This window comes from Mizuhopecten yessoensis, unplaced genomic scaffold, assembly GCF_002113885.1.
Source record: "Mizuhopecten yessoensis strain PY_sf001 unplaced genomic scaffold, ASM211388v2 scaffold10641, whole genome shotgun sequence".
Lineage (NCBI taxonomy): Eukaryota > Metazoa > Mollusca > Bivalvia > Pectinida > Pectinidae > Mizuhopecten > Mizuhopecten yessoensis.
The window spans coordinates 352,364-380,329 of record NW_018408648.1 but is presented as its reverse complement, the minus strand read 5'-3'; the positions used below and the strand labels follow the sequence as shown (position 1 = coordinate 380,329).

Sequence of the window (27,966 nt, the reverse complement as noted above, 5' to 3'; positions counted from 1 at the left end):
AGATATTTACTAAAGCCTTTATATTAATGAGCTTTATATTGGATTTTTTTGACAATGTTAAAATTTGGGTGTCATTCTGCTTACAAAATGACAAAAACAAATTAAGCAAAAAATACAACACCCGAAAATTTCAGCACTTCTGTTCATTAGCACTAGTATAGAAAATATAGAGCTCTTGAAGAGCACAGAAATGGAATCTGCATTGTATAGAACCAGTCCTCAAGATTTAAAGGGCTAACAGATAACAGAAAAGAGGAATGAACAATTTAGGAATTTCACTCTCATATTTGGCTTTATGCATGCATGGATAGGATCACTTAGAAATGTATTCAGTAAAATAATTTCACAGTCCAGCAAACTTCAGATTATTTAAGATTTCATTCCAGCTTTAAAAGTGATATCTTTCCCTCAAAATAATTCAAATACAACAATTTTGTCAATACACCGACATGGTAGAAAATAAGTTGATCTTCCCCAATTTGAAAAGTTGACATTTTCATTATAAACAAAGAAAATACCTGCACCACTCTGGAATTAACCGCAAACAACCGTTAACAAGATCTCACACCCTAGATTTTTTAGTCATGATTACAGTTTTTAGATGAATTGTCTCCAACCATCAAATGGAAAAATGTTCAAGTTTGCTTTGAATATAATTTTCTAATGCATACAGCCAAAATGATCAGTTGTAGGTTACAAGGTACCAAAATGAAACGGTAAACAAATAAGGAATACTTCACATACATACGGAAAAGTACTAACGGAGATAAAGTGGCAAATGAACTACTTCATTTATTGGTTGGTGAAGGACTGTACTGCACTCAATAAAACTTGGCACGGATACACTCTCTCTGTGGATGTCTTGTGTATAGACGCTGTTGACCATGAAAAAACTACAGTTTGATCTCAAATCTCAGTAAATGCATGCAAAATTAGGACTTTAGGTTCCCAAACAAAAATATCACAATCTGAGAAATGATGTATCGCCACATCTTTCAACAGGGATAACTCCTCCAACAGTCAAATTTGCAAAATATATCACAAGTTAATACAACATTCTGCAAAATATATTATGGAAAACTTTTCATAACTTAATAGCAAAAACATACAAATAACTGTGTTCAAAATGCAGTGAATTCACGGTCAACTGCGACATAGTGACTTAGGAACTGTCACAATACTTGTCTTTTATCACATTGTAAGGAAACCAACTTGTAGTTTTAAATGAAAGACTGCACATTTTTGAATACCCGCATATGTATGTTCAGGGTTTTTTGCAGGTCCTCAAATGTTCACAAGTGTCCTTAATTAGTGTTAGAGTTTCCTCTCTAAGTGTGTTTCCTGGAATTTCCTCACTAGGTGTGTTCCCCGGAGTTTCCTCAGTAAGTGTGAGCCCTGGTGAGGGCACTGTGGAATTGTTTGTAACTCTGCCCGCTGTCCCATGGAGATCGGGAGGCTCGGGAGTCCCAGATAACGAGGTGGTCAGCCAGAGCCATATTTGTGGACACTCTCTCTCTCTCCCCTCTCGCTCTTCTCTCACTCAATGCAATTCGTCGCGCTGGACGAGCCGATGTCAAAACGGACGTTTACGGTATCCGAATGTCACATAGGAGTAGAGGATATTCCATGTCAGCATCTGCAAACAAAATGAAGTTTTGTGAAATACTTATACAACCAATTACAATGTAACAGGAAAAATTAACGGAGCTTTAATGTTTCATGTCTAGATTACTGCATGCCAATAATTAATCGCAATGCCGGTAGGTGCAATGGATATTTATTTTAAAGCATAAAAAGATATACTATTAAAGCAGTTTTCACCATGCCTGGAAACTTTGCAATTTAAATCAGAATGATAATTTGTTTACAAGTACAACAGACAATGAACAACAAAAAGACTGTTTACAAGCTAATTAGATTACCATGAAGCCGCGTTCTTTAGCTTGCGTATCTCCTTTGTAGCCCAGGTTGCCAGTGTTTTAGCCTTAGTGGCTTTAGAACGACGTCCTTTCGTCAGAAGGGCTGTAATTGGTTCTTTGTCAACTAACTGTAGAATCTTCATACCAAATGCTGTACAGAGGTCACTGTCAAAGAGTAAAAACAACCAGGATTTAAAACAACATCGGAAAGATTACACAGATAATTGTGGGGCAGTGCCCGCACCTGTCAATGGGCAACATAAAAATATGGGAACAATGTTGTTATTTGTGTGAATTTTGGTATTGGATAACAACTACAGCTGTTCACAGTGGGAGAGTTAAATTGCTGGTAGAAGTGAAATATGCAGGGTCATCTCTGAAAGCGGCCTGTATCACCACAAAACACATGGAAAATTGGTCATAAATATTCAAGACAGTCTGTGGAAACCGAACATGAATTTGACAGTGATCAGTTCCCTCTGGTACTACTTGTGGATAAGTAATAAATATATATAGAACATTTATAAAGCACCCTATCCAGCTTGAATAAGCCACTCTAAAGCCCTTGACAGTATATTGATATACAGTTGATATAACCAATACATATCCAGCTTGAATAAGCCACTCTAAAGCCCTTTACAGTATATTGATATAACCAATACATATCCAGCTTGAATAAGCCACTCTAAAGCCCTTTACAGTATATTGATATACAGTTTATATAATCAATACAATTAACTTGCACATTAAATAATACATTAATCAATGTAATTTTGAGGAATTCGCAGAAGCTGTCTGTTCAGGCGTTAACTACTTGTCCTATGCCACCTGGCTAATATTTCCCTATGAGTGTATGTATGCCTGCGTGTGTGCTCGAGATGTAATGTGTTCCATTTGTAGTGGGACCGTGCTTCCAACGGCATAATTTATAATGCCACCTCACTTGAATACTACAGCACAGATACCACAACATCCATCCCAGGCCATTTTGTGTGGGCAGGAGAAAAACACTTTCTGTGAATATTCCATGCATATGACAGGAAGGCTGTGTTAACTACTCGACCAATCCGACCATAAACCCGAGACATTATTCATGATCTTAATTCCATACAAAAAGGAAACATTGTTCTGAATCTAAATTAAAAAACAAAATATCTTTTCACCGATATCTATTTAACAGAGGATAACCAGATTAACTGCACAATTTTCAGAACAAATTTCTCTAAATCGTGCCATCACAACTGCGTGTCACCACATTTTACTTATTTACATAAACATTATTGACTTGTCTGTTCTTAACATCCGTCGGAATATTCAAGTGAAACGTCATGCTCCAAACACGCTTGTGGTCATCTATGTTACAGGACTACCTACCCGATCAGTCCGCAACTGGCCGCGATATTGTCATCGCTATGGTCCTCATCCAAAGCGATGTGTTCTATGAAGGAGATGACGTGACCCACATGACCTTGGATAAGGTCAATGTCAGCTAGAAACAAATCAATGTTTTAGATTATATATAGAAAAACAATGTCAGCTAGTAACAAATCAATGTTTTAGATTATATATAGAAACACAATGACAGCTAGAAACAAATCAATGTTTTAGATTATATATAGAAACACAATGTCAGCTAGTAACAAATAAATGTATGAAAATATAAAGATATGCAATGTCCACTACAAAATGAATATATAATAATTTTATATAAAAACACAATGTCGGTTAGAAACAAATTAAGATGTAATATATATGGAAACAAAATGTCAGCTATAAACAAATTAATGTATAAAACAATTAACATCAACCTCTGATAGTAAAGTAAATTTTCTCTGCACCATTTTATCAGAAGATGATCTGTATAAAGATCTAACAGTATTTTGGTTGTGACAAACACTTAATTCATATATCTGCCCGAGATACTTATCAATATGGGACAATTGGAATAATTGCAAAACATTCCAAAAATAGCTAATGTACAACAGATCCTTTTTCAAGCTAGGCTGTAAGTTTGTGCAGCTATTTATCCTTATTGATGGCCACATCATTGAGAGTGAAACAGCAAGTCCATGTCACTTGTGCTAATTTGAAAAAGCAAGCTCAATGGTACTGGTAGCTGTGTTTTTAGCTCAATAGCTAACATGACATGAAGAAAGCTACGCCACAAAAAGCTGTTACACTCACCGCTTGGCGTTTCTCCATCCCCTTTCAGACCTTGTACTATGCCGGTGTAGGCTTCTAAACATCCTTCTCGTAACTCGTTTAGGTAGTCTATCATGTCGTAGTCCGTCTGAAGCAGATATCAGGGATACACTACTGTAACATGCAGCTAACTTCCAAAAGTGTTCCACATAGAGAAACAAGTCAAATACTAATACATGGTTAGGAACTAGGGCTGCAACGATACACAATATGTTTGGGAGTTTACAATACACCTACGATATTTTCAGGATTTTGTCATTTCTGAATCAAGTCTATCATATCGGGTTGATGGCCATCATGGCGATTGACAGCGCCAGCTCAGCAAGCATGTCAAAAGACATGAAGTTTTGAAATTTTAAAGTTGTAATATTGGCATTAAAAATTTGTAACATATCTTTTCACTTTGCTTCTACTGTAACTATATGCCATATGCATGGCATCATGACCACAGTATCGTGATACGTATCGTATCGTTATGTTAATGTATCATTGCAGGCCTATTAGGTACTATGAAATAACATTTGTTTTTTCCACACTAAAAAAAATTCTGTTGGAAGATTTGAAGCTTGCATACTTCAAACTGCTGAACATGGTTAAGATATTAAATCGATAGTGTAATGTACAAAATAGACATAACATATGTCAATGCCAATCTATCTGCCTGCACCTAAACATATAATAAACGGGAACTAAATGAATTTTTGTGCTTATAAACAATATCTTAAGGGAAGTAACACTTACACATTTTTTTGGAAAAAGAAAGTCACATCAACCTATTAGCAATATTTCTTTCAAACTTGGATACAGTTATCAATTTCATTATCATTGTGAATGTTAGAAAAGGACTCACCTTGTCAACTTGTGCTTGTGAGGCTTGCTGTAGTGTGTTAAGCACATATTCCAGGTAAGGCTTGAAGTTGGGACCAATGGCTAGGGCAATATCCCCAAATGCAGATAAAATCTGGGGCTTCACAGAACGATGGACAGTGGAATTCTGACAACACAAACGGTACATATTAAATGTTTGATAGAATGGTGTATTGTATATAGTTCTTTAAGAATATATATTCTCAACATGCAAGAGGCATATCTTTCTTAATTTTTTTTTTTACACATTCAACTACAGCATTAACCTCTTCTTTCACACAAGCACCTACCCCTAGATTCTCCAAAAGCATGGTCATAATCTCATCACAGTAAGTCAAAACCTTGGGTCCCAGCGCCCTACACAGATCTCCAACCAGTCCTACAGAGGCTAAACACACCTGTAAAACAAAGTTCTCAAAACTTCAACACACCTCTAAACATGGTTTTTGATTTCAATAAGAATTTTTGTACAAAAATCTGATAATTTTGATTCATAGGGCCATATGCCCCTAACTTCAACAAGAGGCCCATGGGCCTTAACGGTCACCTGATATATTTATACAGAGAGTTGATTTTGTTTTTAACATGAACAGAAATATTATTCAAAGTGACAAAAAACAATAAAACCACCTTACTCAATATCTAGCATACAGATTTCAGACTAAAAAGGATTTGAAACTAGCACCTCTGATTCTTAACAAGGAAAATGAAGAAATTTTAGCACACTGACTCCTTTGAGCCCCACCCTACAGCCCTTGGGGGTAGGGCTGGCTCAAAATTTTCAAAGTATCAAACTGTCAATTCAAGGTTATAATTCCAATCAAGTTATTAACATGTAATATTCAAAGTATCATTTGCCATTATAAACCATAATAAATTTTGCCCCCCCCCCCCTTCCCCAGGGGGTAAACGTGAGACCCTAGGGTCATAAACCTTAAGACCCTTCCATCTATGAAGAGTATTTGATTCTACCATATCTGGGTCTTGAGAAGAAGATTTTTGAAATTTCAGTAAATTCGACCCTTTTTGGCCCCACCCATCAGCCCCTGGGGGTCAGTCAGGGCTGATATGTGCTTATTATCAAACTGCTACCTAATACTGATAATGCTAACCCAAATTGAATTACTTCCAATGGAAATTAAACAAATGTTGGTCCAAAATGTGATTTCCCTATATAAACTATAGTAAAGTTTACCCCCTCCCCAGGGGGAAACATGAGACCCCAGGGTCAAGAAATTCACAATTTTGGTAAAGCACCTTAAGACCCTTCCATCTATGAAGAGTATTTGATTCTACCATATCTTGGTCTTGAGAAGAAGATTTTTGAAATTTTAGTCAATTCAACCCTTTTTGGCCCCGCCCCTCAGGCCCCTGGGGGCTTGGGACTAAACCGGCCACTATTTTTGTTAACCTTTGTCCATGAAAGGTCCCTGCAAAATTTCATTGAAATTGGTTCAGGGGTTTTGGAGAAGAAGTCGAAAATGTAAATTGTTTACGGACGCACGATGGACGATGACGGACAAAAGGCGATCGCAATAGGTCACTTGAGACTTTGTCTCAGGTGACCTAATAAATACCTACTATAAAATGCCAGTAATCTGGCTAATATTGTGCAACTATTTATAAGAATAGCTACTTATAACTAACAGTTTTAGGACCACAGTTGAGTAGGATAATTTGCTCTGCTGTAACGTCCTGGAGTTTCAATCTTCCAATCTCTATACAATCAAACTTCATGACACTATCAACTAGGTAATTTAGGTCATTTAATTTATACATAATTTAAGGATAATACACTGCTTATTACCTTTACGTTTGTTCAAAGCCATTTTAACACTACCACAGAAACACATTCATATTTATTTTTCAAAAATACAACATATCATTTCATCTTTCTTTTAATTTGCCGATATTTTGACATGTCGTGTTCTTTTTATATATTCTGAAAATCTGGCACCCCATAGATTTTCAGTTCGATTTCAGGCACTCAAAATGTCCTATTTTTTTTACTGTTCATACTTTGAAATAAACACCTTGTAGACAAGTTGCTACTTTCGTATTTGGAAATGAAAATGTTCTACTTACTGTGTATTCTTCAAAGTTCTTCAAACTCATCAGCAGGAATGGTTTGAAAGCTTCCATATAATTTATAAAGTAATCTCCTAAAACTGTAAAGGACAGAGAAAGTATCAGCATTGCATCTCTCAATATCTAACTTTTCATCAACCAATACCAAAGTTTATTTTAACCCTTTCACCCCTATGTAACTTTAGTAGACTCTACCATGCATTGATCTGGATGAGTCCATTATGGTCTACAGTGGTGAAAGGGTTATTAGTCAATATGTATATTCAAGCTAATAGTTTGATCACACCACTATAGAAATGTATTTAAATGAGACTTATGATCTAAGAAAGAGACCCATTTTCAATCCTCTTCTCCTTTATATATTGCAAACAAGTTTCCATTTACAGTAAATCATTTTATTTTCCTATACCTTATTTAGCAAACCATGCCTGAAGGCTATTTCATCACTGTAAATGTCTATCACACTTCTAATCTGTAAAAGTTTCTTCCTCAATTAACCCTTTCACCCCTATGTTACTTTAATAAACTCTACTATGCATTGATCAGGATAGGTCCATTATGGTCTATAGTGGTGAAAGGGTTAATGTGCTAATGACTTCCACGCAAAAAAATAGAGCTGTTAAAAGTAGGTTGTACATTGTATCACATTGAAATCAAATTATATTTTTCAACTTTCATATTTTTGAAATCAAATAACATTTGCTTTCAACTACGGTATGCTTGCTGCAGTTAAATTTTCGCCCTCAAAAATAAGGGCAAATTTATCATGAAGCAAATATTACTACAGTTTACCCTATATTTGACAGGGCAAACATTTCCTGGCTTACAGTATCTCCACACACTGTACTGCCACACTTACCCTCTATGAGTGTGGACACTGCCAGTAAGGCGTCTTCCTGCACCCCCCCTGTTTTGCCAGCAGAACTTGTGAACATGCTGAGCAGGGCTGTCATCACCTGGTCCGAGATCTTTGGTGCATCCTCAGGGGTAACTTTCCTTAGGACACTCTACAAGATCAAAAATTCATAATTCAGCTTTCCTACACCAACCAATACTATGCAAAGGGCGATAAGTCGATGAGTAAGTGGCCGTAGCTTAATAGATTATTGCAAGCGAATTGTGTCTTCAAATGAACATAGCTCAAATCAATGTTTTTTAGGTAGCCTACTTGTATCATATAGGAATGTTATGCATCTAATTTTTTTATTCCTAAAACAATACTGTTCATGAATTGTGCACACCTGTCTGAAAGGAGAATTGAATTATACCTGTGTACCAGTTAGGAATCAGTGATAATACTTAAGACGTCAGAATGGAACTGCCGACACTTATAGGGAATTTTGGGAGAGTTATCTCCCCTTAAACTGTTGACCGCGTCAATAACATCACTGTGCGATTATCTCAAGTGATATTCCTCCACATTCTAACAGATATTGGAACCTAAGAGCTGTTCTTTAACTCTATGTAGAGAGGGTGTGGTATACAACCCACACCTCATTTCTCTACACACAAGTCAGAAGGGAAATTATGTTAGGAACTTTACTTGTAGAGTAGCACACAGCAGTGACTGTATTTCTCTACACACTTTAGTCAAAAGGGAGATTATGTTTAAAAGGAACTTACTTGTAGAGTAGCACACAGCAGTGACTGTAAGTCATTGTACTGGGCTCGATCTGCCGACATCTGAATCATATTCTGTAAATAAACAAATAGCTAACTGCAATCACAATTGACTAGATTCACAGACATCTGTAATAGGTTCTTATTAGAATCTGAAAATAACTATTGAAAGATATAAAGTTCAAATAGATTTTTTTTTTTTTTCTATCATTAAGAGATATTAATTCCAAATCTATAGCAGGCTTATACAACTCGCATTCAAGAGGTTAAAATGCTGTTAGCTTATGGTACATGAATAAAATGGAAATTACTGTTTATTTAAAAAAACATATCTACATGTAATAGTTTGAGCTGGAGGTTCTACTAGTCAATCTGCTGTAAACTTTGATGGTGGAATCCTTATAACAAGCACTTGGATTTTCAGATCAAGTGCTTGCACAATATTAGGGGAGAATGTAACATCACAGGAAACATGGATGTGATTTCAAAACATCTGTCTATCAGAATCATAATATCTACGGGAGAATTTAACAGGGTACATCTTTATACTAATGTAACGGGAGAGGAAAAATGCACGGCCAGACCAGGGTTCGAACCAGGGACCTTCCGAACGCTCGACAGTGGCTCAACCAGTTGAGCTATCTGGTCGCCGACGATCGACCCAGTCCAGTTCCGCTACATTCCTCCTTCCTTTAACAAAGTCTTCGACCCCGAAGACACACGACCCTATACCACCTTCTGTGGGTACATTTCGTTGGGCGCCAAATGTAACAGGAAAGGAAAAATGCACGGCCAGACCAGAGTTTGAACCAGGGACCTTACGAACTCTAGACGGATGCTTAACCAATTGAGCTATCTGGTCGCCGACGATCGACCCAGTCCAGTTCCGCTACACTAATATAGGTTTTAAAACATTTGTTCTGTATTCATTTTCCACAAGAATATTTACTTAAGTGCATCAGATATAGTGGCCAACATTGTGATGATGACTTTTCTTATAGAAGCAGATAAATGTAGTAATTTCAGACAAACCTCCATCTGAAGAACACGGTTCAATTTTTCTAGGATAATTAAAGTTGTTTTCTGTACTATTGCATAGCAATCCTGGAATGAAAAATAAACATTTGAACATATCTTACTAGATTACAAAGGAAACAAATCATGAAGAGAGAGGGGAAACACTTACATAATATACAAGTGGTAAGTCTGAAATAATTCATATTTTATATAAAGAGTCAATGGAGTAACCTAGAATTGTTAGCCACAGAATAATAACAGTGAAAATTGTTCAAAAAAAGTTTGAAATAAAGTTGACTGAAATGAATAGCTAAGACACTAAAAATCGAAAATGCAAGTAGTGAAGTACACATTCAGAGGGTAACTTCACTCACCTTTGGACTATTTTTGATCATTTCCATGAGTGCTTCATAAGCAGCATTTCTTAAATTGTGCTGGTTTCCATCAGCCCTGAAGTAAAAAGTTAATATTTACATTTAAATTGTACCGTTTCTATCTGATGTCGGGTTGTTCATGTTGTATAGAGAATGCTCATTTACCACATAGCATACATACCGTATCTAACGATTTGAACGTGAAACTCCCGAAAACTACTTTAATAGGAAAAATCCTCACGGAATGGAACTTATTTCTCACAAATTTTTATTGGTCCCATGAAAAGAACACATTTTGGTCAATCCTAGCGAAGAAACAATAGCTACATGGATTCACACCGACCTTGGTCACTGACAAGTCTTAAATCACAGGCCAGCCACTTAACCACAGGCAAGGCCAATTGCCAGCCAAGGTGTGCATGCTGTAAATGGCCAGCCAATTTTGTGGCCATTTATTTCTTTTAATTATTTCCACCTACTTCTTTTTTTACCTAGGTTATCGAGGACATATCTCTGGGATTTTCTTCAATTTTTTTTTTTTTAGTCTTTGATTTTCCTTATTGACCACAGTTCTATTGAAATCTATTTAACAAGATAAGACTTTCCTTCTTTATTGAAGAAAAATAGGATTTAAATACTTCTTTAGCTCATACCTTAATATATTAATGAAAATGGTTACATACTGGGTAGAATCGTAATGGAAGCATTATGATATATTTACTTTAAAACGTTGAAGGCTAATCACATGTCGCATACAAACCTCCCTAAAGTCATAAAGATGTAGAACTTACCTATCTGTTGTTATAATTAGTTTTTCTACAATGGTTTCAAAGTAGCTGGACAGGCAATAGGTCTGGGGTTCAGAGCCTTCTTCGGCCGCCTCTGCAGCAGTATCATAGGCTGCCTCGGCTAGACTAGAAAATGCCTGTGTGACCCAAATCACAATGTTACCTTAAAATAACTCGCTACATGCAAATCTTTTGTTTCAGATATTTGTCATTGTCTACAAAAAAATAACTTCTGAACTTAAAATATATTGGTCTTAAAAATAATATATATAGCCACTTGCAAAAAATAAAAGTATTACATAATTTCTTGTAATTGCTGAAATATATTATGTTTGCATGTGTGAAAGTGTTTATTTCGTTTCATGTACTTACCCAACAAATATTGCTAGAAACTCTCGGTTCTGCTGTGAGGCCTTCTACCAGCGCTACTAACAGTGGGTTTAGGCATTGTTCATTGATAACGGCATCGGGCAACATTTCACACACACGACCAACAGTCCACGCTGCAGTATCACGTACAACAACACTCGAGTCTTTTAACAATTCAATAAGCATCCTCATGGCTTGTTCAACAACAGGTTTCAGCTTGGCTGGGTCAGGTCCTTCCAATATGGAGCCTGAAAATAAAAACACCAAAGAAAATGGGAATAAGGTAGAGAATGATACATATTGCAGGACTGCAAAAAATGGCTGTTAAGAGTCGAGATATAGAAAATCAATGTAGAAAGTATTCAATCACCCTCAATACTCTAGAGTTGCGCTCACTTAAGCTCTCTTCACCCCTGGAATATGTCATGGCAAAATTGGAGGCGACACCCGACTTCAAAGCCAGTAAATTTTACCATTACGCTTCCCCGGGTCTCTTTTGATGTACATCAAAAGATAAAACCCATGTTCTTTTATCATCCACAAGGTGATGCACACCGATCCTTGTTCGGGACATATTCCACTGTGTAAAGAGCACAAGGGAGTGTAGCCCCCTGGAGTCTAGTAGGTAAGATTCCTAGAATCTGACATCAGTAACACCTGTCATGATAGTAAGACAAACATAATGCCTAAAAAACCTACACTTGGTGACATTAAATATCATTAATGTTTTGTTAAATACTACAATTATTTTACAAGCAGAATTCGACATCTACAATAAATTGAATTGTGATGGATAAAATCTTACCAAAAGCCATGACAGCAGCATCTCGGAAGCGCCAGTCTGGGTGTCGAATGTGGTCATTTACAAACGGTAGAATATGAGGAACAATATCATCTTCACAACAGTTGGCCATCAACATCAAACACACACCAGCAGCCTTGCAAGGGTTCCATTCATCATCGTCGTCAAGTTCCTCCTACAACACAGATTACTTTGTCGTACAACCAGAAGGGCAGACTGTTTTGTATCACTTAAAATAAGGAGAGTACAATGAAGCATATACAAGAGGCACACAAGGGGAGTCTATCTTGTATCACATGAGGCACGGTAGTCGAGTGGTAGGACGCCGGGCTCGTGACCGAAGGGTTGCGGGTTCGGAAACGGCACGGCACTGTGTTGTATCTTTGAGCAAGATACTTTACTCTGCTTGTTCCAGTCTACTCAGCTGTAAATGAGTATGTGTATGCTCCCCAGGGACTTAAGGAAGATATTGATTGGTTGCAAAGTCCCTATAACCACGGATAATAATTTGTGAACCGCTTTGAGACGACCTGCGAACTAGGTTGTGATAAAGCGTTATATAAGAACCTCAAATTATTATTATTATAATTATATAAATATATTTGAGATTTTACCACATACAAGTAGAGTTAAATTTACATCATTTCACTTCACACCAAATACAGTACATTACCTAATTATCCTTAGTTCAAAGGCAAACATTTGGCTATGATCTTCCAGATGATTGCATTTCTTGTGGAACATTAACAGGAAAGAGAGTAGTGTGATTCCACCAGGGATCAAAACCACTATCCCAGACGCTCTACCACCATCTGCCAAGGATTGCGGCTTCAATCCCGGAGCTCTACTTCCATAGAGTTACAGAGAACTTAAGAAGTTCCCTCTAGCGTGAATTTAGACAGCAACCATGTACAACGAAAATCTGCCACACTACTCCCTTTTTTTAAAATGTGTTTGCCCTCCAACACAACAACCCAGGTTCAAACTCCCTGTCACCACAGGGAGGGCCATAGACACCATTTGCAACAGGAAAAAGAAAAGTGTGCTTCAACCGGGGATCAAACCCACGATCCCAGACTTTCTTGTCAAATGCTTTACCACGGAGCTAAAGAGCGATTAATTGTAAGTTGAAATAACTTGTTTACCAATAATTGTAAAAGCTGTAAAGCTTTTATACGTCACTTTGTATAGAGGTTTTGGTTTTCACAAAGAATGGCTAAATCAGTCTATAATCACTTTTGCTTTATACAGACACCTTGAAGGAAATGAACTTTCACTTAATGATTATGCTTGTAGAATGATCCTGAAATACGGTTTAGGAATAATGAACAAGGAACTTTTTTCTATTTTAAGTCAAATGCAGTAACTAAATGGATTATTAGTAATGAACCGTATTAGTTGAACAGTATAAACATGTGAACAACACTAAAACAGAGTAATTGGAACACGGTGGTCAACTTACTTATTGCTGAAGAAAATACACACTTGTCGAGATCCTATTAGCCTATATCCCTCGGATACTCAATTATACTTATCTCACAACTTGACAATCAAGTTGGTCAACGCTATAGCAAACAAGCCAACACTATATTTCTTTTCATTTTATGGATCATTGTTGTAACATTTCAACTTGATTTACAAACGAGACTTTTAAATCATTTACCCCTGACATTTCATAATGAACTATTCCAGCATCTGAATTGGAAGAGTTCAAATGTGTCTTCAGGGTTGAATGAGTTAATGTTGCTGAGGGTAAAATAATGACCCTGACCCATAAGTGGAAGGACTTCTCAGAACATAAATATTGAATTTCATTTGTTCCTTGCTAAATTCTGAAAATTCACCTGTTTGATTTGTTGTAATTTTTGTCTATTGTCTTAAAACAATGGAAATGTTTACATTTGACAGTGGGCATTACTTATATCAAAAGAATGCAACATAACAAAATGTAGTCCTATATTTAAAACTAGTGAAAGAGTGACACTTGAGAAACATATTGAACTATTTCTCCAAATCTACCTGTCCAAAATTTAATCCTTATTTAGGTATAGCCCATTAGGCTACATTTTATTAATACTGGCCGGAATACTCCCAAGTAGGACAATTTGCCAGACACTTTAATGGCCATCTGGGAGTAGCATAACTGCAATACATTTGGAAATGCTACTGAAACAATATATTCTATGTTTTCAGCAACTTTGTATAAACTAAATATTGTCTAGTGTTACCTTTCCCCCCTTGGTAACTGTAACAACCTGCATGTCACAAATTGGCACCTGTTATCATTGTTAAGTACAGAGTCTTCCTAGTTGTTGATTTATGTGGGTAAAGGTGAATATGTTACCTCAGTAAGACTAATCATTACACATCATCTCGTGTGTCACACATAGGCGTTTGTCATCATTGGTAACAACTGAAAATTTCAGTGATTATAAAGATTTTTGAATTTGTATAAGGAACTTATTCATGAGGATGTAAGATTGTAGATAACTTATATTTCCTTCACACTTCATGTATTAATTATTTTATTTATTACTTATCCATTATTTTATCCATTTCATGTACATTACACTTCCTATATTTCTACTTTCAACCTTAATCAGCTTCTAGTTTTTTTCTCTGAATTCTTATCATGAAACTTTATTATTTCTAATTTAAGATGTTTCATATTTGCAAAATTTAATCTTCCACGCAAAAATTGCATTAGAAATTTCCTTATATGGCCCTTGTTTTTCGAGTTCCTTAGACACCAAGCAAGTACGACCAAGTTGTCATTGCATGTAACTAAAATTCTCAATACAGCTGTCATCTGAAACGTAGAAACCTAAAGTATAGCGAGTGATTTACATTAATATGTTACCTCAGTAAGACTAATCATTACACATCATCTCGTGTGTCACAAATAGGCGTTTGTCATCACTGGTAACAACTGAAAATTAGTGTTTATAAAGATTTTTGAATATGTATAATGATTGAACTTATTCATGAGGGTTTAAGATTGCAGATAACTTATATTTCCTTCACACTTCATGTATCAATTATTTTATCTATTACTTAATCCATTTCATGTACATTACACTTCCGATATTTTTACGTTCAACCTTAATCAGCTTCTAGTTTTTTTCTCTGAATTCTTATCATGAAACTTTATTATTTCTATTGAATTTAAGATTTGCAAAATTTAATCTTCCAACACAAAATTGAATTAGAAATCTCCTTATATATCCCTTGTTTTTTGAGTTCCTTAGACACCAAGCAAGTACCACCAAGCTGTCATTGCTTGTAACTGAAATTCTCAATACAGTTGTCATCTGAAACGTAGAAACCTAAAGTATAGCGAGTGATTTACATTAATATGTTACCTCAGTAAGACTAATCATTACACATCATCTCGTGTGTCACAAATAGGCGTTTGTCATCACTGGTAACAACTGAAAATTAGTGTTTATAAAGATTTTTGAATATGTATAATGATTGAACTTATTCATGAGGGTTTAAGATTGCAGATAACTTATATTTCCTTCACACTTCATGTATCAATTGTTTAATCTATTTTATGTACATTACACTTCCTATATTTCTACTTTCAACCTAAATCAGTTTCTCTATTTTTTTCTCTGAATTCTAATCATGAAACTTTATTATTTCTGATTTAAGATGTTTCATATTTGCAAAATTTAATCTTCAACACAAAATTGAATTAGAAATCTCCTTATATGGCCCTTGTTTTTCGAGGTCCTTGGACACCAAACCAAATATGATAAAGTTGTCGTTGCTTGTAACTAAAATTCTCAATACAGTTGTCATCTGAAACGTAGAAACCTAGAGTATATAGCAAGTGATTTACATTAATATGCTACCTCAGTAAGACTAATCATTACACATCATCTCGTGTGTCACAAATAGGCGTTTGTCATCACTGGTAACAACTGAAAATTAGTGTTTAAAAGGATTTTTGAATATGTATAATGAACTTATTTATAAGGGTTTAAGATTGCAGATAACTTATATTTCCTTCACACTTCATGTATCAATTATTTTATTTATTACTTTATCCATTTCATGTACATCACACTTCCAATATTTTTACTTTCAACCTTAATCATCTTCTAGTTTTTTTCTCTGAATTCTTATCATGAAACTTTATTATTTCTAATTTAAGATTTGCAAAATGTAATCTTTCAACACAAAATTGAATTAAAAATTTCCTTATATGGTCCTTGTTTTTCGAGTTTCTTAGACACCAACCAAGTATGATAAAGTTGTCATTGCTTGCAACTGAAATTCTCAATCTTAATTGTCATCTGAAACGTAGAAACCTAAAGTATAGTATGTGATTTACGTTAATATGTTACCTCAGTAAGACTAATCATTACACATCATCTCGTGTGTCACACATAGGCTTTTGTCATCACTGGTAACTCATAATAAAATCTATTGTGGAGTTTATCATGTTAAATGTTCATGTTTGGATTTTGTATCCAGGTCTTCTTTGTAGGATTTTAACTTTGCAATCACCACTGTTAAATTTCAGTATTTCGTCATTTTTTAAATGATTGATATACTGCCAATAACAAATTAATAGAGCAAGTGCTAAAATTCAAATTTCCACTTTTTTACACTACACAATATTTCCTCCATGGTAATAAAGAGGAACATATTGGGAAAGTTTAAGTAATTTCCCCATTGTTAAATCACAAGTGACTTTTGAGTCTCATGTAAAGCTATATAAAGCAAGTCACAGATAGAATATTCTTTTAACGTGTAAACTATTGTTTTAGACATTACATTGTATATTGTGCTGCATTATAGCAAGAGGCTGCAACTCTTAGCAACTTGATGACGTCACAATTATTCTTTATTGTTCTAGGCCCATGACCTTTATTGTCATTGTACCATAGTTGCAAACATCATGTAACTGTGCTCTGAAGACGGCCTCCCTTTGGCCGAAACATGTCAGCAAATAGGATGTAAATCAAATATTACATTATGTACCGGATTCAGTTGTGTTGTTGCTCATCATTTCTTTTTTTCAAGAGTAATAATGTATGCTGAAGGAGTTATTTCCCCTCATCATTGAATTTTAATAGTGGAAATTATTCTGATGATATAATGCATGTAGATTACTCACTGGGAGTTAAATATCTTGCAGGCAACTCAGCTACAATTTAAATTCAAAGGCTTCAGGTATATTCCAAAATTATTCAAACTGGACGGATGGGAAATAAATTTATTTAGTATTTTTCTTTAGGTTATTTTCCTGCCAAATATCAACAGCATGGACTGAATTTTCACCCTCCGTCTATATTCAGAGTTCTGGAATAGCCCTTTTATTAGAGAGTTAGTAAAAAAAGAAACTGGCAATACGTACATGCATTACCTGCTTGGTCAGGGACTGAAGCAGGATAGGAGCAAGGTACTGAAGGGCACCTTTGGCATAAAACTTGCTTGCTCTTTCTGGGGGCCGTCCCTGCTCTGCCGCCTGGATTATAAACACACATCTGTATTCATAATATTCCATTGATTCTCTTTAAATGAACAGATTTGATATATTTACTAGGACTGTCACAATATATAGGAAAACAGGTATATCCCAATACACGGGTATATCGTATCGTACCACAATACAGAGATGAAATATTGCTGTATCGCAATATTTTTACATGCATCTTATTCTGCTAGGTGTTTTAACTCTGCAAATTACTTCAAATTCTAACAGATATGCCAATAAGCATCAAACAGTCTATCAATAGTGGTAGGAATTAGTTCAAAGTAATCGATGGTTGGTTTGTCAAAAATCTTAAATCTATGTTAAATCTATATTATATATGATTAAGTTTGACAACAAACTTATTATAAAATCGACCACATATTACGACAATATATCAGGATACGTATCACAATAAATTCCTTCTGTATTGAAACATATCGTGATACACTCTTGGTGTATCGTGACACCCATAATATTTACTGACAATTCTTTTCATTATTAAACATAGTGAATTGTTAACCGACAGGATTTGGTTTAGTTTGGTTCAATTTTGTTTAACATCCTTTTAACAGCCAAGGGCACTCACTGACAGGAACTTCGATTTTTTCAAGAATTCTCCCCTCATTTTGCTACTAACTTTATAATGCTGAAATAAAGTTTCTTTTAAATTCAATATAGAAATGTTGTATAACCTCGGACAATTCTATGGACAAGTCAACTTCCTCGTCGCAGACGGTTGACCAGAACTCAATACCCTGGAGAGCTATCTCATCCACATCACTTTTCATGGCCTCCATGGTAATCTGAAATAGACAAAATCATGATGAACTTATTTGAAACACATCAGACCATTGTGATCTTAAACAGTCAGATTCATATATTTTTGTCAATTATTTCCTATTTTGTGGTGTTTTTTTTATAAAATGGAAACATTTACATGTATGGCTGACTGAAACCTTCCATACCAGACACTTTCTGTTAAACGATACAAACTTTTATAGATTTTTTTTATATACACGAGGGTGTTTAGTTTTACATTTGGAGGAATAGCCAGCGATTTATTTTTACATACAGGATACAAATTTCTATAAAGGATACTTAACTCTATTGTTCAATCGTGGTTATTTTATCTTTAACCCTTTCACCCCTATGTAACTTTAGTAGACTCTACCATGCATTGACCTGGACGAGTCCATTTTGGTCTACAGTGGTCAAACGGTTAATAAACTTAAATCCACACCAAATACTTCTGTTACATAATCTGATGCAGCTGCTCAGAATGTTTTACTCAAAATAAATAACACCGAATCTGGACTGGAATCTATTTGCATAATATTTCAAACTTACGGCAAACAAGGCGGGTCCCATGTAGTGCTCCATGTAGTTATAGTATAGCGACATTATTTTCACCAAACACTGCATCGCTGCAACTTTCACCTGTTAAATAAACAGGTGATATTACTCCCATCTACAGTCACGGAGCAGTACAAGCTTGAGTTCAGTCTGGAGTACCAGGAATTAAGCTTAAAAATATTACTTTGAAAGCAATGATTTTTTTTAACGGATATTACATATTTCAATTTTTTTTGAGATACATTTGTTGATAGATGCTCACTTACCCTGGACTCTGTTGATTGAGTGGCTTCACAAACAACCTGCATGATGAAGTGTCTCTCAGACTGTAAATGAAATTCAATACAAGATTAGCCGACTCTTAAAATATCTAACTTTGTACAGAACATTTACATATAGCAATTCAATTCTGAATTTTGTTAAATCATAACTAGAAAATACATTTTGGTATAGCATCCTGCTCAATCCCTGATTAGAATGGCACTAAACGCAAAAGTTTAGAGTGACCTACGTTTGATATATATAAGTGCAGTCGTCCTCGTAATGTAACCACATATGAAGCTTGATGACAGACTCTGTGTCTAACCAAGATATCATACAGATGGACCTGGGATCAATCTAGACTTGATTCACTACAATTTATGGGTAGTTCCCCTACAGAAGAAAATTTCAATGTTTTTAAAATTCCCTCTATGTGCTTCAAAATTCCCCTATTTCAGAAAGAAAATAGTGATTTTTTTCTTCAAATCATTTCCCCTATATATGCTTTCTTTAGAAGTTCAACAGTTAAAATACATAATACTGCATATATACATTTTCATCACATAATTTAAACAAAATTCTACAATTTTCAACTAAGAATTATCAGAGACATATAATATATATTAATATTTCTCTGGAATTATTTATAAGGCGAAATATACTGCACACATGTGTGCCGGACAAAACATCTTCATGCCTTCATGACGCTTGACCCTTGTATCAAAATTTTGATTTCCCCCAAATCTGAGAAAGGGTAGATTCCTCTAAAACCTAGATTGAACTCTGAGGACTGATGGAAAAGAAAAGCACATAATATTCCCTCCTACTGCAGTAGTGGCATAAATATGACAAAGTCACCTTGTTGGAAATAGAACATGCAATACCTCAGTAGGAGACTAGTTACTGATCACCCTATTGTCATAAACAGACATATCTCCTTGATTGTTGACTCTATACTCTAAATATACAGAGTACCTCCACAAAGAGATATACTCTTTTCAGTTGATTTACTTCAATTGCAAAAGACAACAGTTTTTTTCTCTCTGACCAAATGGGGATTTGGAAGAACTTGCAAACATCACATTAGGAATGGAATTATTACACAGTTTTGTAGTCCTGAAGGAAAAACACAGGCTACTTTTTTCAAAATTCACCCTATTAAAATGAGATTTTTGAGAAATGAATATTAGAAATTAATGTGGTGTCGATATATCATATAAACAGTCTTTAATTGTAATTAATTTTGCCACCTCAGTAAGACTAATCATTACACATCATCTTGTGTGTCACAAATATGCTATTGTCATCACCGGCAGCTACCAAATATTCTTATTCTCTACTTGTATGATATAAAGAAATCAAAGGCTGATGGAAGGATAACTCTTTATCAATATTATTACACAAAAGTTGAATCTCTGAATCAAAATTGGCAGTTTCTCTAGCAGAGTAGGCTATTCCGTCTTTTCGATTTTGTTTGTGAGAATAACGTCATAAATGTTTGAGAAAACGACTTAATTTTCTCACACAAACTAATGAAGTAACCATCAATTCCTGCTCACAAGAGCAGATAACTCTGTAATACGAAAAGACGGAATAATAAACTTTATACAATACCTCTTTATCAAAATTGGCCTTGGTAAACTCGAGGGAATTCAGCAATGCATTGGTTGCTGCCAACCTCACATAGTTGCTGAAAGTCAAATGAATACATTTTTATAGATTTTTAGACATTTTGTACAGCCAGAATTAACTTCGGCTTTAAATCCTGTTTTTTCCATAGGTTCCAATGTACACGTTTGATTGCACCCATTTACAGATACGTGTCCACTGTCGGCTAATATTTGTCTATTTAACCTTCTACAAGTTCTAGCAACTGTTGCAGCATATTATAGTGGAAAGGATTTAACCAGTTTCATGTGGATGTTGTGTAACAGGATAATCAAAATTTCCTTGCAGGATAATACCTTAAATATATGAGATTGCATATATTTGCATTATCATGTGTGTTTGTGTCAAGAAGATTGAGATAATTCATGACTTGACTGGCGGACTGTTTTGAAGAAAACTGAAGTGTTAATTTTCAATTTGGATGTTTGTGTCCTTAAAGTGGTACAACATATGATCAAAGCTTTAATGTCTCAATACTCAGATATGTCCTAACCGAGCCGTTAAGAACATGTACTCGGTCCATGCAAAATACAAATTTTCTAACAGGACATTCGGTCAGGTAACTATCCCAAACTTGCCGGACCGAAACAATTTTTACAGGACATTTCGGTCAGGTAAGCTTGAACTACTTACCAGTCCGAAAAAAACCCGAAGATGTTTAAACTTACAAAAATTGTTTCATGTGCACAATAATTAAATAAAAACCTTAACTGGGTTTGGTTTTTGCAGTAGTTTGCCGGATTTTACGAAGCATTATTTGTCACTCCCGTCAATGTCATTACAGGTTACAGCAGCGCTTGACTGCATCAAATATAACGGGGGCATTTAAACAGCTTAAGTGACATGACTAACCACAACTCTAAGTTAGAAAACATATGCCGGACATTTGGTCTGGAAATAGTGATTGCCGGGCCGGCAGTAACTTTTAACAGACATGTCTGTTGACCGTCGCACCGGCACATTTCACATGGACCTAGTTTTTTGCGTAACTTATTTACACAGGAGCATTTTTCTAGATGTTGACCGAATGTTTTACCTTGGTTCCTCTTTCTTCATGCCATGTACAATAGCTGTTAGGATGATATTAGACTGAGTCTGTAGAATGTCAGGGTCCTGTGAACAAATCGAAATTTAAAGAATTACAGAATTCTCTTACAGACGAATCGAAATTGAAAACATACTGTATATTCCAGGAAAAAAATATTTCTGGTTAATATACCTAAAAGATTAAAATTTCTTCAATGCTAGCTATTTTTATGGAGATGTATCACAACTAAACAGAGTATACTGTATAGCATTATGTAAACCAAGTCTTGGTGTATTGTCTCGGTATTGAGGGAATATTCTCCAAGATTCTAGGTTTATCTCAGATTCAAAGCGATAGTGCATACCTTGTATATAAAATCAACTGAAAAAAGACAACCTCAAGCAAATTTAGCTTGAAATTATAGCTATCATTATCTTTATTGAAATGGAACTTGGCAGAGGGTCTAGTGACAACTAAAAACTATGTCAACTTACGATATCCTGACAGATATAGCCGATGGCCTCGAGTGCCGACTCTTTCATGATCTCGGTACTTCCTGGGCTGGTAACGTTGCTGGTGAGGACTGTGATAAGGTCTGGCCACAGCCCTGTAGGCAACTCGGCACAGGCAATGTAGGCCACACATTGGGCTGCCGAGCTTGGACGGATGCTCTCCGTACCCAGGGAAGCAAGTACCTAAAAAGTTAAAGATTTTTACATGAATGTAAACATAATTTGAAGAAATAAATAGCTTCTGACTGCATACTGTTCATTTTTTTCTTCTCAATTCCGGGGTGTACAATTCTAATAGCTCTAACATCAAGGCTAAAGAAAATTGCAAAGTTTAAGTTAAGTTATAGATTGAGCTGGCAGATTTTTTTTTAAATCTGTAACTAGTATTTTAAATGTCATTTTCCACCTCTGAATTTTCTAGCAGCCAATGAATTCTTAAATTGAGGCGATATACAGACTTACTTTTGTCTGGAGTGAACACTGCAAATCTCGACCAACGAAAATATACAGCTGGCATTAGTTCAAAGGTAATGACAAAACACCAACACTGAACATCCTTCATAATAGCAATAATTGAAAGAACCATTGCAAACTCATCTTTGAACTTACATTCTGTTTAATTAAAGTCCTCCTTTCCTCTGGAAACTGAAGCCATCTCTGTTGGTACTCAACTCGAATATTTTGATCTTTCGAGTACAAGGCATTCTTCAGCTGAAGACCAGCCTGCATTCGAACCACTGCACTGTTTCCGGCATTTTTGAGGACATCGGACAGGGATAGCAGCAGATCCGGCTAAACAGAAAATGATCAAATATACACACCACATTACTAACACCACTAAAACCTCATGAAGATTTCTCTAATGGTTTAAGCACTGTTGATTTTTGTACACCAAACTGAAATATTTATTATTCTTAAGTTTAGGCAAAAAACAACAACATGATGCGTGTTTCGGGTAACGTGCCTGATAAAAAGGGTAGGTCATTAGGCCATTTTTTTTTAATTTTCTTATTTTTATGCATCGATACAATGCAATTCCATGCATACTACAAAGGCACTTAATTTGTCAAGAATAGGGTCAGACTCCCAGAACAGGAAGGAAGTACATGTTAATGAGTGGCTGTGAACTTTCCTGGCTAATAAATTCATATCAGAAACAAGTATACGTAGGTGATGAAATTTAAAGTCAGCAGGAAAATCTAGGATAGGTCTGGATACCTGAAACACACGTTTTGATTATTCTGACATGTCACAAAATTCATTTATTTTGACTTCAATTCAGGCACAATTATACAATTGTTGTCATTAATGGCTCATTATTTAGTCATTGAAAAAGTGTAACAAGATATTCCTAGATAGATCTTGGTGCCCACCATGAAATGATACTTATAAATAACATCAACAAAAGATGACCTTTTACCTTAATTACTCTTCATTTGACTTACAGGTACAATAACCCAGTTCCAGGGACATTTTAAACAAGGGCAACAAAATTGAACTGCCAAATAAGATGACAGACTGGCAGTCTGATGGCCATCCTGTTTTTCCAATCAGTCTTAAAAAGTAGTAACCATTGAGAACATATGTAAAATTTGAGAAAGACCCCTCTTGTACTTTCTGATCAGTCCCAAAATTCAATTCGCATCAGGAACTATAAAGAATTTTCAAATGAAATCTGAGTAAGATCCATCCAGCACTTTCTGAGAATAGCACAAAGGAACTTTAANTAGGTCACTTGAGCTAAAGCTCAGGTGACCTAAAAATTCAAGATGGCTGCCTGTGGGCCATCTTGGTTTTCTGATCTCAAATCAGTCCCAAAATTTGACATACACAACTAGAAACCATGGGAAACAGTCATATAAATTTTTATTAAGACCCATCGAGTACTTGCTGAGAAATATTGCTGACCAGAATGGTTGAAGGACGGAAAGACGAATAGACCATGGATGAAGGGTGATTTGAATGACACACCATCTGATTATGCTGGGCTTAAATGCATTCCTTCTTTCACCGAACCAATTAATTTGCAGTAATATCTTAACCCCCCTCAAACAATCACCAGAACATTCAAGGTAACATTCAATTTTATTTACATACAGATTTCAATTCTATTTTTTCTTTCTAAATTTTCCTTGTTAAAAAAAACAACTCCCAACCATCAGGGCCCAGGTGTACCTTAGTTTTAAATTACGCAAGAAAATAAGCCTACACTTGAATTTCATAAAAAAAAAGTGAAAAATTAAATATATACACTTATAGATAACAAGCAGCAACAAACAGATAACATATATTTCTTGTTACTTGGGTAAATAAACTGACGATCAATTCTGTACATTTGATAACCTAGGTTTTTTTTAATCAGCTATGATATTTTTGCTGTCTGGTTATTTTGTTGTACAAACTCCCATGTTTAAACTGACATGTCCACTGTGTAGTCTTATTTCGACTTCTTAGGTTTTTCAGGACACTTTTTGGTTTACCATCAACGTTAAACATAGAAGACCGGCTTTATGAATAATGAGGAATGCTGGAAACCTACTCAAACTTGCCATTTAATAATTTAATAAAGTGCACCCTCTTGTCTTTGGGCAATGATGTCCTGGAAAGGGCACCTTTAATGCAGACTATTCAAAATTAATTTGGCTTTTACTTGATTATTAAGTAATTGTGATGCATTTTTCCTTCCTTGTTTTACCAAAGATTTTTCACTGGACCAAACAAAATTTTACATTTACGTACAGGCCAAATTATACATAGAAAGTAGAGTTGTTCATACAGTCTTCATGCACATGAAAATTATTGCATTATGCCTAGTGTTGTTCCGATTAATCAATTTAATGGACGTCTGGTTGTTTGTTTCTGAAAATCGATTATAGTTGGGACTAACTTAAGTATTAACAAAAAATAAACTCGGATACGTTATTAACGCCGACAACGAGTTGTTCATTCTTGGGCAAAACAACTTGACCTAACATTTCACACAACAGCGATGCTGATTGGCTAGCTGGTCTACCTGACAACTAATCAGAACTTGTGTTTCAATAGAAATGCTTCATGGCTCAGTCAGTGCATGACAATATGGCAAACCAGGACATTGCAGAGATTAAACTCTATGATCATCTGGGGGCTACTGATTCAAACGTTTGGAAGGTATTGTTCCTCCTTAGCTGGATATAAATAAAATGCTTTGTCAAAAGCGTGGGCTACCTTACAAAAAAAATGTTAAGTTTGACGGGTGTCATCAGGTGAATGCCAATCCATCGCGGCATTTCCGAATAGGAGATGCAGCTGTCAAAGCATTATGGACATTGCAAACATCATCAATTTCATTTCCAAATACACGGTTTTTCAGTAATTATAAGGTTCTGTCAACAAACGTGTTGTTTTTGTATGAATGTTGTGCATTATTAGCAAAATTCTCCAACGTCAGGTTTTCGCTGCAAACTAAAGTGAAAGTAGATTTCGGAAATCGAATATAACATTAAATTACTGAATTTAAGTTTGATTTGATTGATCATTGGAGGCACGGTAGTCCAGTGGTAGGACGCCGGGCTTCTGGGTTCGCGCCACGGCAATGTGTTGTATCCTTTAGCAATTGCTGAATGCTAGCTGTTAGCGCCGAAATGGCAGCTCCGGCTGTATGCTCCCCAGGGAGTTGAGAAATGTACTGGCTAGTTGCAAAGGCCCTATAACCACGGATAATAATTTGTTAACCGCTTTGAGACGACCTACGAACTAGGTTGTGATAAAGCGGTATATAAGAACCTCCACTTATTATTATCATTAGTCGATCATCAGTCACTTGATTGGAAGTGATGATCGAGTACAAATTTACAAGTGATTCACAACACTAATTATGCCTATACAAATCTATCACTTATCATTTAAATATCAAACGTTCAGGTAGGAAATAAAGAACATTCAATGATCCTGGATAAGAATTTGTATGTCTTGAAAAATGCTAAGCATTATTCGTACACCAACCTGAAATGTGATGTTAGTTAGGCAAGTTTCATTTTTCGAATCTGTCGCCCTTTCTTTAAATAAAATCATTGCGGATGTTTTTTTTAACAAAATGTTGATTTACCCCCAATTAAAATGTCTAATCAGAAGAGGTCCAAACATACACACTGTGATTACATCTCTTGCCCCTGTGCCTATAATTAAGTTACAGTCACACTGTGATTACATCTCTTGCCCCTGTGCCTATAATTAAGTTACAGTCACACTGTGATTACATCTCTTGCCCCTGTGCCTATAATCAAGTTACAGGTCCCGTTAAATTGCTCTCGGCACATCAAATTCAGACATTTATTTTTCATCATAAAATATTATTCAGGTTTGTTTTAATGTTAATCTGATCTGAAAAATATCTAGTGGCATCACTACAATTAAGTGATGTTTTTGGAATACAGTTTGTTCAATTTTATCTTTGAAAGTGTTAGAAGAGTCCTTACTTTTTCAGTGCCTCTGCCAGGAGTTGAACCTGGTACCTCTCGTTTACTAGTCCTTTGCTTGACTGCATGAGCTTATTCTCCCTAGCCAAGATAGGAAGCAGCTAGTATTTTGTACAAGGACGACATACTCCCCCTCTAGAGTGTTCCAGGGGTAATGGCGGTTCTTTTGAAAGTATTGCCGAGTATATTTGTCAATATTACCCCTACGTGGGCGCCTATGAAACAGAGGTCAATGTTTTTTCAATTCAGAATCCTCCACCGATAGTCGAACCTGTGAAGTCTGACTGAGCTCAAGAGAAATTTCTTAGCAGAGTCGATAGGAAGCGGTCAGTATTATACTGATACAGCTAAGAAGATACCTGGCCAGGGCGACAATAGCATTATATTTAGAAACATCATTCTGACAGGCTGTCAGTTCTATCATTTTACAGTGATCCTTTCACTTTCACTTCAAGATGTCAGGCCGTCGACAACGCAAATTGAAAACACTACATATTAACTTAGTTATCAATGGCGATGGAATATGGGAACCGGCTCTAATATCATCAATTTCGTATTTTTCTGGATTATTCGCAAACCTGCGAAAATCTATACGGAAATCTGCGTCTATTAAGTTAAATTATATTGTTTACATTTAAATCAAACACTTCATTTTACGAATGTTTTCTAGGTTATATCGGTATAAGATTATCTGAAATGATGTCATAACACTCGATACATCAAACACGTGCTAATGGATTCAACAGAAAAGACAATAACTAGAAACACACCAAGTTGGATTGCGATGCTTGTTCAAGAAATCTCTGTGCCGCTTCAAGTTCTTGTTGATCTGTAAATATAGAATGAAATGGGCTTTAGTAAATTTGATCGAACAACACACAAAAATAGACAAAGTCATCCCAAAACTTCAAAAAAATTGAAGCCGGTTGTGTCGGATTTGCCCGAAAATTGTATCCTTACCGGACGAGACAGTCTTTTCGAGAATGTTGACAAGATCCATTTTTCGCTCGGTCACTGTTCTAACTTTGTTTATGAGACTCTTCTAACAACTCATTGATCTTAGATGTATTTTTTCTTGAGCCGGTCAGTCCACTTCCCCATGTGGGCTGCGTGATAATCCAAGATGGCGGGAGAAAGGTGATCCGGTCTGG

At 35.6% G+C, this 27,966-nt stretch overlaps 1 protein-coding gene across 2 annotated transcripts; it reads right to left on the bottom strand.

The window, feature by feature from the left end:
• On the bottom strand, window positions 1–27,957 carry LOC110461609 (importin subunit beta-1-like). Of its 2 annotated transcripts, none has more exons than XM_021515148.1 (24): window positions 27,776–27,957; window positions 27,586–27,644; window positions 22,968–23,150; window positions 22,341–22,541; window positions 21,856–21,932; window positions 20,766–20,841; window positions 19,157–19,216; window positions 18,885–18,974; window positions 18,230–18,340; window positions 17,418–17,528; window positions 12,050–12,221; window positions 11,248–11,492; window positions 10,879–11,012; window positions 10,088–10,163; window positions 9,729–9,800; window positions 8,700–8,771; window positions 7,936–8,083; window positions 7,074–7,156; window positions 5,279–5,386; window positions 4,972–5,115; window positions 4,104–4,209; window positions 3,294–3,408; window positions 1,923–2,084; window positions 1–1,636 (listed from the first exon to the last, which is right to left on the bottom strand). In XM_021515148.1, coding segments are annotated over exons 1-24 (2,646 nt in total). In that variant the 5' UTR covers window positions 27,816–27,957; the 3' UTR covers window positions 1–1,635. The 2 variants fall into 2 exon arrangements, with proteins under 2 accessions (XP_021370823.1, XP_021370824.1); XM_021515149.1 differs by having other exon boundaries at window positions 17,427–17,528.
• Window positions 27,958–27,966: the final 9 nt, after the last annotated feature.

Bases quoted from the DNA above. Each gene is read 5' to 3' on its own strand.
- LOC110461609 (XM_021515148.1), bottom strand. From the start codon at position 27,815: ATGGATCTTGTCAACATTCTCGAAAAGACTGTCTCGTCCG. The intron at 18,975-19,156 runs GTAAGTGAGCAT...TTTATTTAACAG, and splicing joins CTCAATCAACAGAGTCCAGG to GTGAAAGTTGCAGCGATGCA. The intron at 8,084-8,699 runs GTAAGTTCCTTT...TTGATCTTGTAG, and splicing joins TGCTGTGTGCTACTCTACAA to AGTGTCCTAAGGAAAGTTAC.